This window comes from Ooceraea biroi, chromosome 4 (assembly GCF_003672135.1).
Source record: "Ooceraea biroi isolate clonal line C1 chromosome 4, Obir_v5.4, whole genome shotgun sequence".
NCBI lineage: Eukaryota > Metazoa > Arthropoda > Insecta > Hymenoptera > Formicidae > Ooceraea > Ooceraea biroi.
This window is the reverse complement of record NC_039509.1, coordinates 7103059-7118611: the sequence shown is the minus strand read 5'-3', so window position 1 is coordinate 7118611 and position 15553 is coordinate 7103059. Positions and strand designations below refer to the sequence as shown.

Genomic DNA, 15553 nt, shown 5'->3' with positions numbered 1-15553 from the left:
TCGCCGCTTCCTGTGTCGACGCTCGCCCATCGTCTTTCGCCACGTATCTAACGCGAGTTAAATGCACGCGCGTACCCAGAACGAGTTATTTCGAGTATTTACGAGTAAAAACGGCCGTGTATCTTTCGATGAGGATTATCGGCAATTTTTCGAGTAACGATATTGAGCAAAACACCGTTGGCGCCGCGCGCGTAATTGAACGTGCGCACGCGCCGTCACGCGAGGGCGCTGTTGCGCGCGAAATTACGACTTGGTTAATGGTCCTTGGGCGAAAGGAGAGAACGTCGTACGAGCGTACCGATTGAAATGTGTGAAATACCAATTGTACGTTGAAAATCTCTCGGCTGACTTTACATCGAGAAGCATATTTTCTCTTTCGTCGATTGCCTATATCGCAGTGTAAAATATATTTTCGTCATCGAAGCACATCAAACTAAATTGAGTATGGAAAGTATGAATATAGGAATACGACAAGTTTATTATTACATAATAGAAAATGCATCTTTTAATGCAGCGTTTATGCATATATTTTGTTGAGAATATACCTCGTACCTATATAAAATTATCGTTTTTAATGATAAACATGCATTAAAATACGTAAGTAATAATTTTGATCGTACAACCGGTTAATAGATCGATGTTAAGGTTACCATAGTAATATATGTAGTACTGTGCGAAGATTTTTGTGAGGCAAATAGTTGCATCGTCAAAGATGTGGGTCTGCCCAAACAGTATGTATACCGTATCCCTTGAAAATAAAAATCACGCCACCAAATATAATTAATTTTCTGTTACTAGATTTCGAATACGTTATAAAGAAACCAGAACAACAAAAAATATGTTTCGGTTCCGGACAGCCACGCGATACCTCGAAGAAGGGCATGAGTCCTTTCATGCGATGCTGTACCTTGGAAGATTATCCCAATATAGGGCCTGGCTCTTACAATATCTTGGAATCATTTAACACTATTAAAACTAAGGTACAAACTTTTCAGTCTTTTCAATTTCAAGTATATTACATTTTATTATTCTTTAAAGTAAAATTAAGTACGTATAGTTATAATATATTTGTGTTTGATCCGTTGAATAGCCATGCTCTCATAGCATCAGTAAAAAGGGCTACAGTGGCCTCGCTCGATTCAGTGGTACTGCTAAGCCCGTTGCCCACGTAGAGGATTCGCCATCGCCGTCCGATTACAACGTCCCTTCTTTCCCTAAATTCGTCAAATCACAGAGATATCCGTTTGCATCTACCGCCGAGAGAAGGATCTTCGATGGCAACAAAAATCCAGGGTGAGGATCTTTGCGTGCCGTGACAAATTTTCAATTTTCTAACATCAATTTGGCTTTAGGCCCGGCATGTACGTCAAGAGGAAGATGTGGCCGGAGAAAGGGGAAATTAGGTTCGAGCACAGTTTCGGGGGTAGAGCGAAGATGCAACTCGGCGTCTATCTCAAATGTTGCAGTCGTAACACGGACACCTGCAAGATATGTGGCAAAAAGCCAATGGGAGATTACTGGCATTTGAATAATAAAATCTTCTTGTGCAGGACGTGTATGACGAAGGAGTTTCAGCAACAAGTGAAATTTAAGAGGCAGGAGCTCGCGCTGTTTCACGTAAGTTTTCTCTTTCCGAAACGAGGTATAACTTAATTTAAATCTTCACGCAATGTTCACGTACATGATTGTAATTGTAGAAAATAAGAGATTGCTCGACTATTCATATTCACGAAGGTACTGATGCAAAGGTGTGGCTGATGCATCCCGCTCTGGTTAAACAGTGGACGAGAAGAGAAACGTACCTCTCGGCTTACTTAAAAGATTAAAGAAAGTATTGCGATCAATTGTTCGTACTCTAGATTCTCAAATTTACCCGAATTTTCTCCGTAATTATTATTTATCTGTCAAATATGGAGATATTTATACATAGATTCGATTTATTTCATTCTTAATTAATATTTATACAATGCATTTCGTAAAGCCATGTATCTATTTGAGAACTATGTACAAAGATTATATAAAAATATGCGCATATATACGCAGTAGATATTTCGCGAATATATATATTATATATAATAATATATAATATATATATATATATATATAATTTTCAAGTATTTCGTATGATACTTTGACAACAATAATCTTATACTTGATATCATTACGTATACGAGCATCGGTTAATAGGAAATGTATTAAATAATATCAATTTCAATATTGTTCTTAATAGAAAAAAAATCAAAGCTAGAAAGTTTTAAGCGTACCTCGATTCAAAGTTAGTTGAAACGTTCATATAAATATTACATTTTTACGTTAAAGAATATCATTAACCAGACTAACATAAAAGTAATTTTTTTCAAAGTATTAATATTAATCGACGTTAATATTCACTCGTTCGCCTTTAAGATGATTAAGATGATGATAGTTACAAAAAATGCAGTACTATATATTATATCGTAAAAGAGATGCACTTGTAAACCTTTTTCTACAGTCTGGCCTGATCACCCGATAAGAGGCCCGTCAAAGATTCGAAAATTTTAGCTCTCCACCGACACGTCCTGGCTGTCGTCTTGAGATGACAATGTCGCTACCGACGTCTTGACTTCTTCCACCGGATTGCCACCTTCGGGTGCTTGTCTCGATACTCCGGGGACAGACAACTCGGACATGGTGGAGCAATGATTCTCCGTTTTGGCATCGACTTGCTCCAGCGATAATTTGTCCAACGACGTGGCGGTCGATTCCATGCTGTTAGCTGACGTTAAATCGTTGTCGCTAGTTTTATGAACGACGGCTACGTCAATATTACTGTCGACGTTCGCCGATATACCCGAGGGCGTCAGACGAAAGAGTTTCGCGCTCTCTTCCGCGGACTCGAACACGTTCGTTCGACTTTTCACTTGCGCATCTAGTCGACATGAAGCATCGTTGTCCGTCGATCGATCAGTTCTGTCGTCGAGCGACATTTTATCGAGACTTTTCGTTACCGTATCGTATCGTTTGTCCAATTGCTCTACGGCTTTACTTTCTGGCGACACGGCGGACGCAACCCGTAAATCCGGGATCAAATATTGATAGAGAAGTGGATTCAGTATGTCCAAGTCCATGTGACGTATGTTAGACGTTATCAGATATGTTGTCAATTCATCACAGTTGGAACTGTCGCTACTCTCGTCCGCGACCAGTTCCTCGCGTATTAGCGTCGATATTTTATCACGGGACTGAGCTTGCTCGAGTGGCTTGGTAACGTGGTGCTCGTCGCTGCCGCTGTCGGAAGTGGAAGCGAGATTCGTCGCGCGAGGGTAGCTACATCGTTCACTTATGTTTTCAGTCTGAGTGACCGCTGAGCAAGTATCGACGTTGAGACCGTTCTTGTTCGTGTTCTGATCCTGCCAGTTATTCCTGTGTTCCCGTAAACTCGCGAATAACTCCAAGATATCTTTTTTCATCGGCACGCTTGCCCCCGCAGGCGGCCTAGGCGGCAGATCCAGCGACAGCTTGTCGAGCAAGTGATTTATGTGCGTTTTAGTACCTCGCGCCGGATGCTCCGCAACGTTGTCCGGCAAATTGTTACGAGTCGAGCCATTACGCCGAACTTGGTGTCCGTTGTATTCGCCGTGACCGGGATGTTGACTGAATCGCGTGTTGGAACTTGAGCAGTAGCCGGTGTCAGGCGGCTCGGCACTCGTAGCCTTTTGACTATGCGTCGGCTGGAAATGTGGATCATTATTGCTGCTTCGAATGGAAGAGGTTCGTCTCTCGTCGTCGTCCGCGAGGTTTCGATCGCCCTCCGTTTCATGTTGTTTCGGCACTTGTGACGTTGCGTTAACGGAATGCGCAGGAACGGTCGGCCCTGGGGACTCGACGTTCTTTTCATCGGTGTTTTCATTGTCGCTACTTTGCTCGATCATGTCGAAGTCATTGTCAAAATCATCCTCGAAAGCGGCATTCGTGACGTCGTGTAGACGTGATTGTAAGCGTCTTGTAATCACGTCTAGTTCAGTTAATTTTTGTCTGTAACACAAACACACACACACGTGCCAATAATTATTAAAAAATGGCAAAAAGTAGAAATAAAGTAAAAATAATAACAATTTCGCTACTTACTTCAAGGATAATGATAGAAAGGACATGGAAACGTCTTCCAAACTATGACCAACATTCGCTACAAAATCATTCTGCTTACACTCGTTTTCTACATATTTGTCTTTGTTAAAGCTTGTACACGGTAAGATTTGCTGTGCGTCTCTTGCTTCTGTGTTGTTATATGGTACACTATACACGTATGGCAGGTTTGTTTGTGACAAATTACTACAATTTTGTAAATTAATAACGCTATTTGGTGCAACTTTTCCTAACGACAATAAACTATCCAGAGGTGTTATAGTTATCTAAAACCAAAAAATATATACTTAAACACACATACATATACACACATGCGCTTGTGTGTGCGTGTGATATCGGATATAAATGTACGTAAGATTATAACTAAAATAAATATCAAATCCGAAAATAGAATCGCAATATATATAATTTACTTTAAGCTGTCCGTTGCACTTTCCGGTAAAATCCATGATGTGAAACCAGCCAGATACCGTAGGGAATCCCGCCATCAAGACCGAGAGATCGATAGCGGAGAAACCAATCACGACATCTTTTTCTAAATCTATTATCGTAGATGTATCCGGATCGATCAGGTGCCACACTTTGAGAATTAATCTCTTCTGATTCTGAAAAAGGATCAACAAAAATGATGCGCACAATGTACACACGTACACGTGACATTCATAAAATTACATACGTTCAAGAGCAAATCCGTTGGCAGCTTCACGTCGCATCTCCAATTCCATTTTGGGTCGCAGCTACGCGGAACAACATTCGTTACCACGTGTGAACTCGATCGGTCGCTGGAGTCAAGTTTACGAATCAGGTCTTGAAAGGTCACGTATGTGCTCGGTTCCACCGAATCATTCAATCCTTCGACTTTCGGCAAGTGCAGCGCACACTCGATCTCCACGACAGCTCGGAAGAAAAAGTTGTCGCAATTCTGCGAGATATTCGTTTCTTCTCCGTTCGTATTCCCCTCCGTTACGGACGAGTCGGAGGCATTATTGCAAGCATCGTTTCGCTGTCGATTCGGTTCTTCGTCGTCGTACTCTGCCCCGACGCCAACGCTTCTGTACATTTCAGTAGGCAGTTGAAAATCATTTCTCGGACTACAACTATCGCTGTCGTCAGTGAGACTGTTACTGTTTAACGTGTTTAAGCGTATCCCTGCTCCGTGTGCTTCCGCTTCATCCGCTTGGCTCGTCTCCGTTTGAGCCGACTGATCCGCACTGGTTTTATTAACGTGTAACGCATTTGCTAAACGGTCGACCAAGGCATGGAGAACCAATTGCTCCGAACACGTGGTCCCCTGCATCGACCTCTCCGATCTTGCGTCTTTGAGACTCGAAATATCCGTTTGACTCTCTTGAGTTTTGTAATTGACCGAGGCCAAGTCTCGATCGGGCATGCCGTAAACGTGATAAGCGAAATTATCACGAGGAAATTGTTCCGCGCTTAGACTCTCGGGCATCTCGGGAATGTTACACTGCGAGCCGTCCCCGACGCTTATTGCATAATTGGGGGTATTGTCGGGAACGCGGCGATGATAATTGTAACCCGATCGTGATACAATACTAGCGTTTCTCAGACCCCTCGATACTTCTAACAGTGCAATTTGCTCCGCGGTTCCAAGCGCAACCAGCGCAAACAATTCTCCGCAATACTTTCCATTTACTGGATCGTTGATGCTAACCCAGTCGTCTACGCTTATTACAGGATACTGGAAACAGATAAATAACGTGTGTACGTTTGCGTACGGTAATTAGGAAATATTAAATCTCCTTAAAGTACGATTAATTACCTTCGACAATAATAAGTGAGGTAAAACAAGCGGATCTCTATAGGCGACGTACAATTGATGCACAGGTAGTTTTGCTATTCCCAACAAGTTATCCGTTCTGCCGTTTTGCCGACTGTATACTTCTATGATTATATAATTATCTCTGATTCTCTCCAATAACTCGGCACCGTGAATCAACGGTACCAGCTGCAATTAATGTTTTTCAAAATGTAAAATTCCTATTCGTTCAATCAGAATCATTTTGTTAAACAATAAAAAGAAAAAACGTTTACTTGAAAAAAATGATAAAATGGGTTTTTTGTATTACTGCAGATTTGACTCGTTGCCTTGTCCTCTCGCCAAAATGCTCTGCATATTAGATAGGTATTAGATTCTGGCAGATCTTTACCCTCGGCCACGTATATCAAGCCATGGAGCAAAACCTATAGAAAATCAACGCAAGTAACGGGAATACGGGTATGTAAGGCAGATATTTAAGATGTAGCTGTGTCATTCCAATTGTTTTATTACCTTATCTTTATTAGCACTTTCTGGATTATTTGTATCAACCTTTCTGTTATCCAAACTTCGTTCTTGGTGTTCCGTCATATTTTTCGCGATAAGCAAGTCCTGATTGTTGTCATTAGTTAGGCATTCGATTCGCTTGGCGGAGACGGATGAAACTTTGCTCGATTTGGAGGAATGGGTCCCTGTTATGCTCCTATATCTATTACCGTTCGTGTTCAGCGATGACCTTATCTCCAGAACAGGAATATTTTCTTTTGCGGATATTACAGCATCTGATAAAATTGTTTCGTCATCGAATATACAGCGCATTTATTTAACTGACTTGCAATTAGCATACTTTGATGTATCACACTCACCGACAAATTCTTTCCCAAAGTGAAGAAAATCGGAGCCTAATTCTACCGTAACTTTCAATTCGCCTATTTTGATACCTTTATTGGTTATTATTACGTCCTGAGTACTGCTTAAGTTTGCAGTATTCGCAACGTCATTGATATTTATGGAACCACATCCCAATTCGGTTGATAGTTTATGATTAAGGTGGCGGACAAGCACTTTAAATTTTAAAGGGAAATTTCTACTTATGATCTCCCTTGATATATTATAAACACCCTCGGTATTGAAATCGATAACTGTAAAAATTATGTTAGTATAATTATAACATATTACCGTACTTATATTATCGATATTTATATTGCATTAATACTGCATTATCGCATATCTTGGCTGAAATGATCTTTTTACGATTATACGATTTTCTGGCGATAAAATTGGTCTTTATTTATTTTATTTATTTTACCTTGTCCAACTTGTTTCTTGGCACATATTTTCGTAAACTTGGCTTCTTTATTAGATTTCGCATCTTGCCTTGCAGATCCGAATGTTGTATCATATTGGACAAGATATGTCAGAGATAATGGTACTCCATCTGTGCTTAAGAAGATTACAAAACATATTATTTATATCCGTTATCAAACACAGTTTGTAAAACTTTATTAATAATTCTTGCGAAATAACAGAGAGAGAAAAGAGAAGGAAGATTGACTCAACGTACATTGCAAGCACGTCGATCTTGCACGTCTATATCCTGCGGGACTCAATGTGAAGGATTCGATGAAAGTTCTTATACTGTCCACGTAATCTAGAGGATGCGTTCCTGAAAAACACAACTGTTTTTTTGATAAACTATTTAAATTTTAATCTTAGTTTGTAAATCTTTTGACTTGGTATGAATTATTCACTTACGTGATGTATCTTTTACAGGATCGTTCCGTTTTACGGAGGAATTTTCATTCAGTTTATCCATGTTATTACTTTCACGAGCCGTAATCGCTTTAGATGCCAGATCTATCAAGCTCGAAGTCGGAGACGTCAATTTTAACGTATCCAAGGCTTGTTTCTTTTCCAAGAGAGTCATTTCCTTTCCTAAGATATACTCGTAAAGTTTCGCTTCATTTTCCACCAAGGTGCAAGGATACGACTCATTGCTCATTGAACTGTCGCTTAAAGCTAACGGATCTTCGTTGTAAGTCTCTTTCAATATCGCGCCTCTAAGTCGTTGCGCCCTCGCAACAACCTGGGTAATTAACTTGTCCGTTATTGCTTCGTCGTGTTTCCTTTTATATTCTTGGAACTCTGGTCGTTTAGCTTTAAGGACCGATCTGTAGGTGTCATATGCATCACCCTTCGCAGATTTCATGAAGCTTTCTTTAATGCTATCTAAATTCTTATAAGGTATCGCTTCTCTATGCTTTAAATTATCAATCGTGGATAATACGATATCGTTATCTGTTTGCTCTTTATTATACTTGCACATTTTCTGTATATTTTGAGACTTTGTCAGATACGTTAATTGTAGAGAGACGCGTAACTCTCCTAATTTGCTACCGCTGTCATTCAATATTGAGACAAATTGAGAAGAAAGCTTATGCTCAAATATCATAGATAAATCTACATGTGCAGCACCAATAACTTCGTTGGTCTTCTCCGTGATGATTATTAACTCTATCGTTCTACAGTTTTTAATATAATCCTCAAAGAGCGTTGCATTAGTTTTTATGGTATATATTTCTATTTTATCTTCATTTGTTCTTGATACACCTGTTGTACAGTCTATTGGTCTGAAAGACAAAAACTATGAATACTTTTCTCTTCCACGATGCAATTTACGATTTATCGCAAGAAACGTATTGCCTTCAGCATGCTTTAATTGTAAATCACCTGAATTGCGCACTGTTATGCTCGCCCCACCAGGAAGCCACTACCGTGATACTTCCAGGACTTCTTTTGGTCCAAAGTACCTCGTCGATAATAAGCTTCAAACTGCCGTGAATCTTGCCTTCGACCAACGGAGGCAGAGATCTGCACACTCTCACTTCTGTATCCATTTGCTCCTCGTGAAATAACACATAACTATTTTACGCATCTGTCATCCAGTTTAGGTTAAAAGCACGCCAAGTGATCACCCGCGAATAATGACATAACCGTTATACCGTGTTGAATTGTATTATCTGAAATTGAAATCTTCGTCAGATCGATCGTCGAATTCGCCTATTTGAAAATAAAGATTTGATCCAGTTTTCGTCATATCGAGCATCGTTACTCACAAACAAAAAATTAATACAATCCCTCGTTTAGGCCGTCCTGAACCATACTCAAGCCGATCAAGTGGAACGACTCAACGGCGAGGTAGACCAAGCTTTTACTTTCTTGGGTGCGTTCAGGATGACGCTATTAGCGCTATGTAGCGCTGAAAATCTATAGTATACGTGACATGATATAAATAAATGTATGATATTTCTACAGTTAGGGAAATTCGGATAAACTTCATATTCATCTCTATACTCAATACAAATGTTTGTGAAATATAAAACTTCATGATAGATTAAAATTAATAATTTATTAATATTAATATTATTTTTTAGTTTAATCAAATTTAATAATAAATATAATAATATAATAAAAATTTACTAATAAATAATAAAATTTAATAATAGTTTATTAATATTTTTTTTTTCATCATTTGATCGCTCGACGTCGGCAGGAAGTCAGGTGGCCGGTGGCATCGAAGCGGAGGACTCAGGGGGTACTATTATGTATCTCTTCACGGAGGGAAAATGTGAAAAATGAGCAAATTTACTAGAATATTTATAATTTAATTGGTCAACACCTAGTGAATTTGCTCACTTTTCGCATTTTCACTCCGTGAAGAGATACGTAATACGGGTACGGCACACCAGCGCGACGCGACACGCGATGCGCGACATGCGATATCCGATGGCGTACAGTTTTTATGGAAAAGCTATACGCTCATTGGATATCGCACGTCGCGTATCGCGCATCGCGAGCCGCGTCGCGCTGGTCTGCCGAAGGCTATAGACCCCCAGGTGCCGCTCGCGGTCCGAGTGCGGAACTTCCGGTTCCTAGTCGCCGCGAAGAAGGGCACGACGACGAGCTCCCCTGTCGGGAGTAGGCAGTGGATCGGCGGGACTGGTGCTGGCCTCGGTGGTGGTGCTGCCCGGGATGGTCCCGGGGTCGCGACGGCGCTGCAGATCGGCGCGGCATGGGCCGGGACTTTATTACGATCGTCCCGAGATTGATTATGGCTCTTGCACGTATTTTGCGGTAGAAATACAAAGCAGTATCCACCTACGGTGGTTGTTGCCACATTTTGCGTGCAAGAGCCAATGAATCACGGCTAATGAATGATCGAACGATCGAATTGAAAGTAAGTAACAAGCGTAAGCACCATCTCGTCCAATTTGCCTTTCATTGATTCGATCTCCGTGCGTATGTAGTCGTTCTCGTCGCTGGCGCTGTACTTGTCGTCGCGCAGCGAGCAGAGCGCGTACCCCTGGTTGAACAGCTCTTCGGCCAACTTACAACTTGGATCTCGCCAGCTCGTTCGGCTCTTTCATCAATCTCAGCACCTCCTTGCGTCGCGGATCGTACGTCTTCAGCGCGGCCGTTTGCTGCTCCGATCGATCTCGTTCTGCGACGGTGCCTTGTGCCGAGGAGCTGGCGCGTCCGGGTTCTCAAATTGTTGCGCGTTCGCGGCATCGCCGCGGAACGGCAACTGTTTGCCGTCGATCGATATCGTCACGTGACTAGTGAAAAATTTTGGTCTTGGCCGGCAAGACGACGTCGTTGCTACGTCGTTGCTGTTCGACCTGGCGTGCTTCGACGCCGCGGACTTGTCACCGTGATCCATCTCCATGTCCACGTCCTTGACGGCAGTCTCCACGTTGTTCGGCTTGTTCTGCGCTTTCTTCGAGCCCTCGTTCTCTTCATCCGAATGAAACCAATCCGGATATTCAATCGGAATGAAATCCAACATGTCGGTCACGACGTCGTTGAACTCGGACACAGCCACATTGGAATTCGTTGTAAACGTCGGATACGTCATCAGCCACTCTTGGCCAAGAGAGAAAGCGCAGAACAAGCCGAACAACTCTTGGTCAAGAGTGGCTGATGACGTATCCGACGTTTACAACGAATTCCAATGTGGCTGTGCCCGAGTTCAACGACGTCGTGAACGAGATGTTGGATTTCATTCCGATTGAATATCCGGATCGGTTTCATTTGGATCGTAAGAGGCGAAAAATAGCTAGGAGACTGCCTTAGATTTGAACTCGAACTCTTCGGGATCCCTGGTTCACACGCCTAGGTCTTAGGCTGTACGGCCAATACTCCTACTGTTGTGATCAACTTGTTTTCATTCTGATCCTCTATACGACCTGTCAGTCTCAACTATCTTTCCAGATCTTACAGCTCGGCCAGCCTGACATTACATTCGTCCCCGAATGTCTCCAAATCGTCGGTTCACTCCACTTGAGTCCCTCCCAACCTCCATTTTTGGTTCACTCTTCTGAGTCCCTCCCAACATCCATTTTTGGTTCACTCTTCTAAGTCCCTCCCAACCTCCATGTTGGTTCACTCCTCTGAGTCCTTCCCAATCTCCATGTTGGTTCACTCCTCTGAGTCCTTCCCAATCTCCATGTTGGTTCACTCCTCTGAGTCCGTCCCGACCTCCATGTTCAGGCTTCACTACCGGCCAGCTGCTTCTCAACTCCCTCCTCTCCGAGGGGTAGCGGATGAATCTCAACTGTCTTCGAGGGGTAGCGGATTTTATCCCACTTCTGAATTGTAAGAGGCGAAAAATAACTAGGAGACTGCCTTAGATTTGAACTCGAACTTTCCGGGATCCCTGGTTCACACGCCTAGGTCTTAGGCTGTACGGCCAATATTCCTACTGTTGTGATCAACTTGTTTTCATTCTGATCCTCTATACGACCTGTCAGTCTCGACTATCTTTCCAGATCTTACAGGATGAAGAGAACGAGGGATCGAAGAAAGCGCAGAACAAGCCGAACAACGTGGAGACTGCCGTCAAGGACGTGGATATGGAGATGGATCACGGTGACAAGTCCGCGGCGTCGAAGCACGCCAGGTCGAACAGCAACGACGTAGCAACGACGTCGTCTTGCCGGCCAAGACCAAAATTTTTCACTAGTCACGTGACGATATCGATCGACGGCAAACAGTTGCCGTTCCGCGGCGATGCCGCGAACGCGCAACAATTTGAGAACCCGGACGCGCCAGCTCCTCGGCACAAGGCACCGTCGCAGAACGAGATCGATCGGAGCAGCAAACCGGCCGCGCTGAAGACGTACGATCCGCGACGCAAGGAGGTGCTGAGATTGATGAAAGAGCCGAACGAGCTGGCGAGATCCAAGTTGTAAGTTGGCCGAAGAGCTGTTCAACCAGGGGTACGCGCTCTGCTCGCTGCGCGACGACAAGTACAGCGCCAGCGACGAGAACGACTACATACGCACGGAGATCGAATCAATGAAAGGCAAATTGGACGAGATGGTGCTTACGCTTGTTACTTACTTTCAATTCGATCGTTCGATCATTCATTAGCCGTGATTCATTGGTTCTTGCACGCAAAATGTGGCAACAACCACCGTAGGTGGATACTGCTTTGTATTTCTACCGCAAAATACGTGCAAGAGCCATAATCAATCTCGGGACGATCGTAATAAAGTCCCGGCCCATGCCGCGCCGATCTGCAGCGCCGTCGCGACCCCGGGACCATCCCGGGCAGCACCATCACCGAGGCCAGCACCAGTCCCGCCGATCCACTGCCTACTCCCGACAGGGGAGCTCGTCGTCGTGCCCTTCTTCGCGGCGACTAGAAACCGGAAGTTCCGCACTCGGACCGCGAGCGGCACCTGGATCCTCCGCTCCGACGCCACCGGCCACCTGACTTCCTGCCGACGCCGAGCGATCAAATGATGAAAAAAATAATATTAATAAACTATTATTAAATTTCATCCTAAATGTCATCCTGAACGCACCCAAGAAAGTAAAAGCTTGGTCTACCTCGCCGTTGAGTCGTGTCACTTGATCGGCTTGATCCTCTATAGAGGGATCCTAGTTCTAACTGCAGCGCTGGATAACCTCCTTATTTCGCGTATGCGCATTCCTCTTTAACAAATACAAAATCGAGTCGCGCTAATGTGACGGGAGTCATTCGACGCATCGCCGTGAATTGGTTCTCACGATTGATTCTTGACCATTAACGCCAATCAATTTGAAGCATTTGACCTTGAGAGCAATTGGCAAGCGTTGACAGAAGTATAACGAATTGTACATACCGAATCTTGTAAATAAAATGGATACTTATAAAGAAACCGTAGGATTTTTTGCCATGATAATTACTATGATGCAAATGTTAGCCGGAACGTAAGTACATTGCAATGAATATATTTTTATATTCCTTTCTCTAGTAGTAATTATAATTCAAGGCCTCGTCATTTTAGCAAAGCTTTACAGCGAGGATCTAATAGTGAAAATTATAGAAGTTGTGTATACATGCAAATTGCAAAATTGGCTTTTTGTAAATATTTCTTTACATTGTTATAAATATCGAAAAAAATGCTGAGCAGATATTAAAGAAATGAAACTTAAAAATGTTCGAATTTTGCTATATGGCAAATTACACAATCATCACAGACATCACTGTAATAATTGTCATATTTGTGATAATTATGTCATTAACATGATGTTGCAATAATAACATCTTGCATCTTATGGTATTTCATGATTCATCACTTATATCATGAATATTCATTACGAACTACACTGATACAAATTGTATCTCAAAGTTTCCACTGCTAAATATATAATATACTTGAAATTCAAGCACTTATATTAATATTTGAAGTATATGTTGTTTGTGCTTTTCTAAATAATTTACAATTTGCAGTTTAATATGCAAGGACATATATAAAAAGGGTACAACTGAAGGTACCGATTCAATGCCTTTTATTGGCGCTACAGCAGTGTGAGTATACGGATTTATAGACGCAATATTTAATACTAAGAATTATTTAATAATGTCACAATTAAAATTAATATATTTATAAATAACAACATTTTATGTACTTATTAATTTCAATTATATTACTAATCTCTTCCAGATGCACATTAATGCTTCGATATGCACTGATGTTGAATGATAGTGCAATGATAAATGTTAATATATTTGGTTTAATAACTAGTATAATCTACATGCTAGTGTTTTATTACTACGCTCCGGACACGGTATCTCTTCTGCCTAAGCTTAATTAAGAAATATTGGATTTATATTTAATGGTAGCCAGATTTTCTATTACATCTTTTTCTTCTCAGGAGAAGCTATTCAAACAGATGATTAAGGTAGCTGGTTTTGTCGTAATCTTCCTTGCGTATGCAGAAGTGGAAAGTTCAGAAAAAATTGAATACAGATTTGGCATGCTGGTCACGATACTTCTTCTTCTTTTAATTGCGTCTCCTCTTGTACATCTTGTAAGGAAACCCAATTTCTTCTTTATTTATCATAATTATATTCATAGCAAGTTGATTAAATATTATTTTTTAGAGGGAAGTTATCGAAACGAAGAACGCAGACATTCTTCCAATTCCAATTATTGTCTCGGGTACTTTAGTTTCCTTCATGTGGCTGTGGTATGGTTACATCATTGACAATACTTTCCTTGTCGTAAGTATTCTTGCAATTTGAATATACACACGAAAAGATAGTCTCCTAATGTACATTACAAATAGGTAGTCAGTATACTGAAATTTATGCATATTCCATTCGTAGTTTCAGAACGTTATTGGTCTTTCACTCAACGTAGTTCAGCTATCCCTCTTTGCGATGTACGGTTCCAAAAAGTCGCAAGACGGATTATCGAGTAAGCAAGATTAAGGAAAATTAAATCTCACATTACTTAGCGGAGTTAGTCATAGAGCTCCACCGCTGGACGGGTAGCTCTGTCGCAGAATATGAATTAACAGTATCAATACCGCGATCGGTGTTTCTTCAACTATGTATTTCGTCTAGTTGGTATAAAGTAACAGCTTCGTTAAAGTCTTTTGATGAAACGAGTGCAGCTCAAAACATGTGAAGACATTCCCACCTTATAATGATATATATAGCTTTCAATGCGAGATAAAGAAGAGAACTACTATGGTAGCTTTTCACTCTATAGCGGGAAGTAATAACTTAAGTTAAAGGGTTAAAACAGTCTTCCATATTTTCTATATAGTGTATCTTGAAAACAACGTTTTGTCACCTGCACAATATAATTTTTGCGATTAACGGAAATAGTCGTAATAAATTACAGGCTTGTAGTATTTTAAAATATGATAAAAGGCAATTTTAAAAGTTTTATACAAAAAAATATGTCAAATATATACATATATATTTTAGCAAAAAGAATGTATAATTCAATGTAAAATAACGTTGAGCTATATTATGCATTTTGCATCGAGTACGCCAAAATAAGCATTGCATCGAGTGCGCCGTACAAAAATAGCAGATAACAATACGTACATATTTTTCTAAGAATAACATTCCTATGTAGAAAATAAATGTATAAAGTTGCGAAATAAATTGTTATGTTTTCGAGTGAGACATATATCTTTCACTTTGTTATAATATTCTCATCTTATGTAATATCAATCTGTACATAATGCATAACCGATTATGCCACCGTAATTACACTTCAAATCATCGATTTCAGTACACCCCTTTTTACATGGTGGATGTGCAAAACTAACTTGCAAAGAAAGGACTGTATAAAAAAAGTT

At 41.2% G+C, this 15553-nt stretch overlaps 3 protein-coding genes across 4 annotated transcripts; 2 read left to right on the top strand and 1 right to left on the bottom strand.

The window, feature by feature from the left end:
* Positions 1–191: 191 nt before the first annotated feature.
* On the top strand, positions 192–2036 carry LOC105282564. The gene is made up of 5 exons (XM_011344611.3): positions 192–731; positions 799–980; positions 1091–1293; positions 1353–1617; positions 1698–2036. Exons 1-5 carry the CDS (start codon positions 713–715, stop codon positions 1824–1826), a joined length of 798 nt encoding a protein of 265 aa, XP_011342913.1. The 5' UTR covers positions 192–712; the 3' UTR covers positions 1827–2036.
* Positions 2037–2117: 81 nt separating this feature from the next.
* LOC105282562 lies at positions 2118–9169 on the bottom strand. 2 transcript variants are annotated; one of them, XM_020032719.2, is made up of 13 exons: positions 9022–9169; positions 8636–8925; positions 7661–8535; positions 7470–7571; positions 7215–7343; positions 6772–7047; positions 6419–6687; positions 6181–6330; positions 5909–6094; positions 4802–5827; positions 4539–4730; positions 4108–4391; positions 2118–4014 (listed from the first exon to the last, which is right to left on the bottom strand). In XM_020032719.2, exons 2-13 carry the CDS (start codon positions 8800–8802, stop codon positions 2538–2540), a joined length of 5133 nt encoding a protein of 1710 aa, XP_019888278.2. In that variant the 5' UTR covers positions 8803–8925; positions 9022–9169; the 3' UTR covers positions 2118–2537. The 2 variants fall into 2 exon arrangements, with proteins under 2 accessions (XP_019888278.2, XP_019888279.2); XM_020032720.2 differs by having other exon boundaries at positions 8636–8938; positions 9022–9142.
* A 3779-nt stretch (positions 9170–12948) lies between these two features.
* Positions 12949–15375, top strand: LOC105282561 (sugar transporter SWEET1). The gene is made up of 6 exons (XM_011344606.3): positions 12949–13162; positions 13686–13763; positions 13900–14023; positions 14111–14266; positions 14340–14459; positions 14565–15375. The coding sequence occupies exons 1-6, from the start codon at positions 13092–13094 to the stop codon at positions 14667–14669; spliced, it is 654 nt and encodes a 217-aa protein (XP_011342908.1). The 5' UTR covers positions 12949–13091; the 3' UTR covers positions 14670–15375.
* The last annotated feature ends 178 nt before the right edge of the window (positions 15376–15553 follow it).

Excerpts from the sequence above, each read along its gene's own strand:
- LOC105282564 (XM_011344611.3), top strand. Across the intron at positions 981-1,090 it reads TTAACACTATTAAAACTAAG|CCATGCTCTCATAGCATCAG; the intron begins GTACAAACTTTT and ends TCCGTTGAATAG. Across the intron at positions 1,294-1,352 it reads GATGGCAACAAAAATCCAGG|GCCCGGCATGTACGTCAAGA; the intron begins GTGAGGATCTTT and ends ATTTGGCTTTAG.
- LOC105282562 (XM_020032719.2), bottom strand. The coding sequence starts at position 8,802 with ATGGATACAGAAGTGAGAGTGTGCAGATCTCTGCCTCCGTTGGTCGAA. Across the intron at positions 6,688-6,771 it reads CTTTGGGAAAGAATTTGTCG|ATGCTGTAATATCCGCAAAA; the intron begins GTGAGTGTGATA and ends CAATTTTATCAG. Across the intron at positions 4,731-4,801 it reads CAACGGATTTGCTCTTGAAC|AATCAGAAGAGATTAATTCT; the intron begins GTATGTAATTTT and ends ATCCTTTTTCAG.
- LOC105282561 (XM_011344606.3), top strand. The coding sequence starts at position 13,092 with ATGGATACTTATAAAGAAACCGTAGGATTTTTTGCCATGATAATTACT. Across the intron at positions 13,764-13,899 it reads TTTATTGGCGCTACAGCAGT|ATGCACATTAATGCTTCGAT; the intron begins GTGAGTATACGG and ends AATCTCTTCCAG. Across the intron at positions 14,024-14,110 it reads ATTACTACGCTCCGGACACG|GAGAAGCTATTCAAACAGAT; the intron begins GTATCTCTTCTG and ends TTTTCTTCTCAG.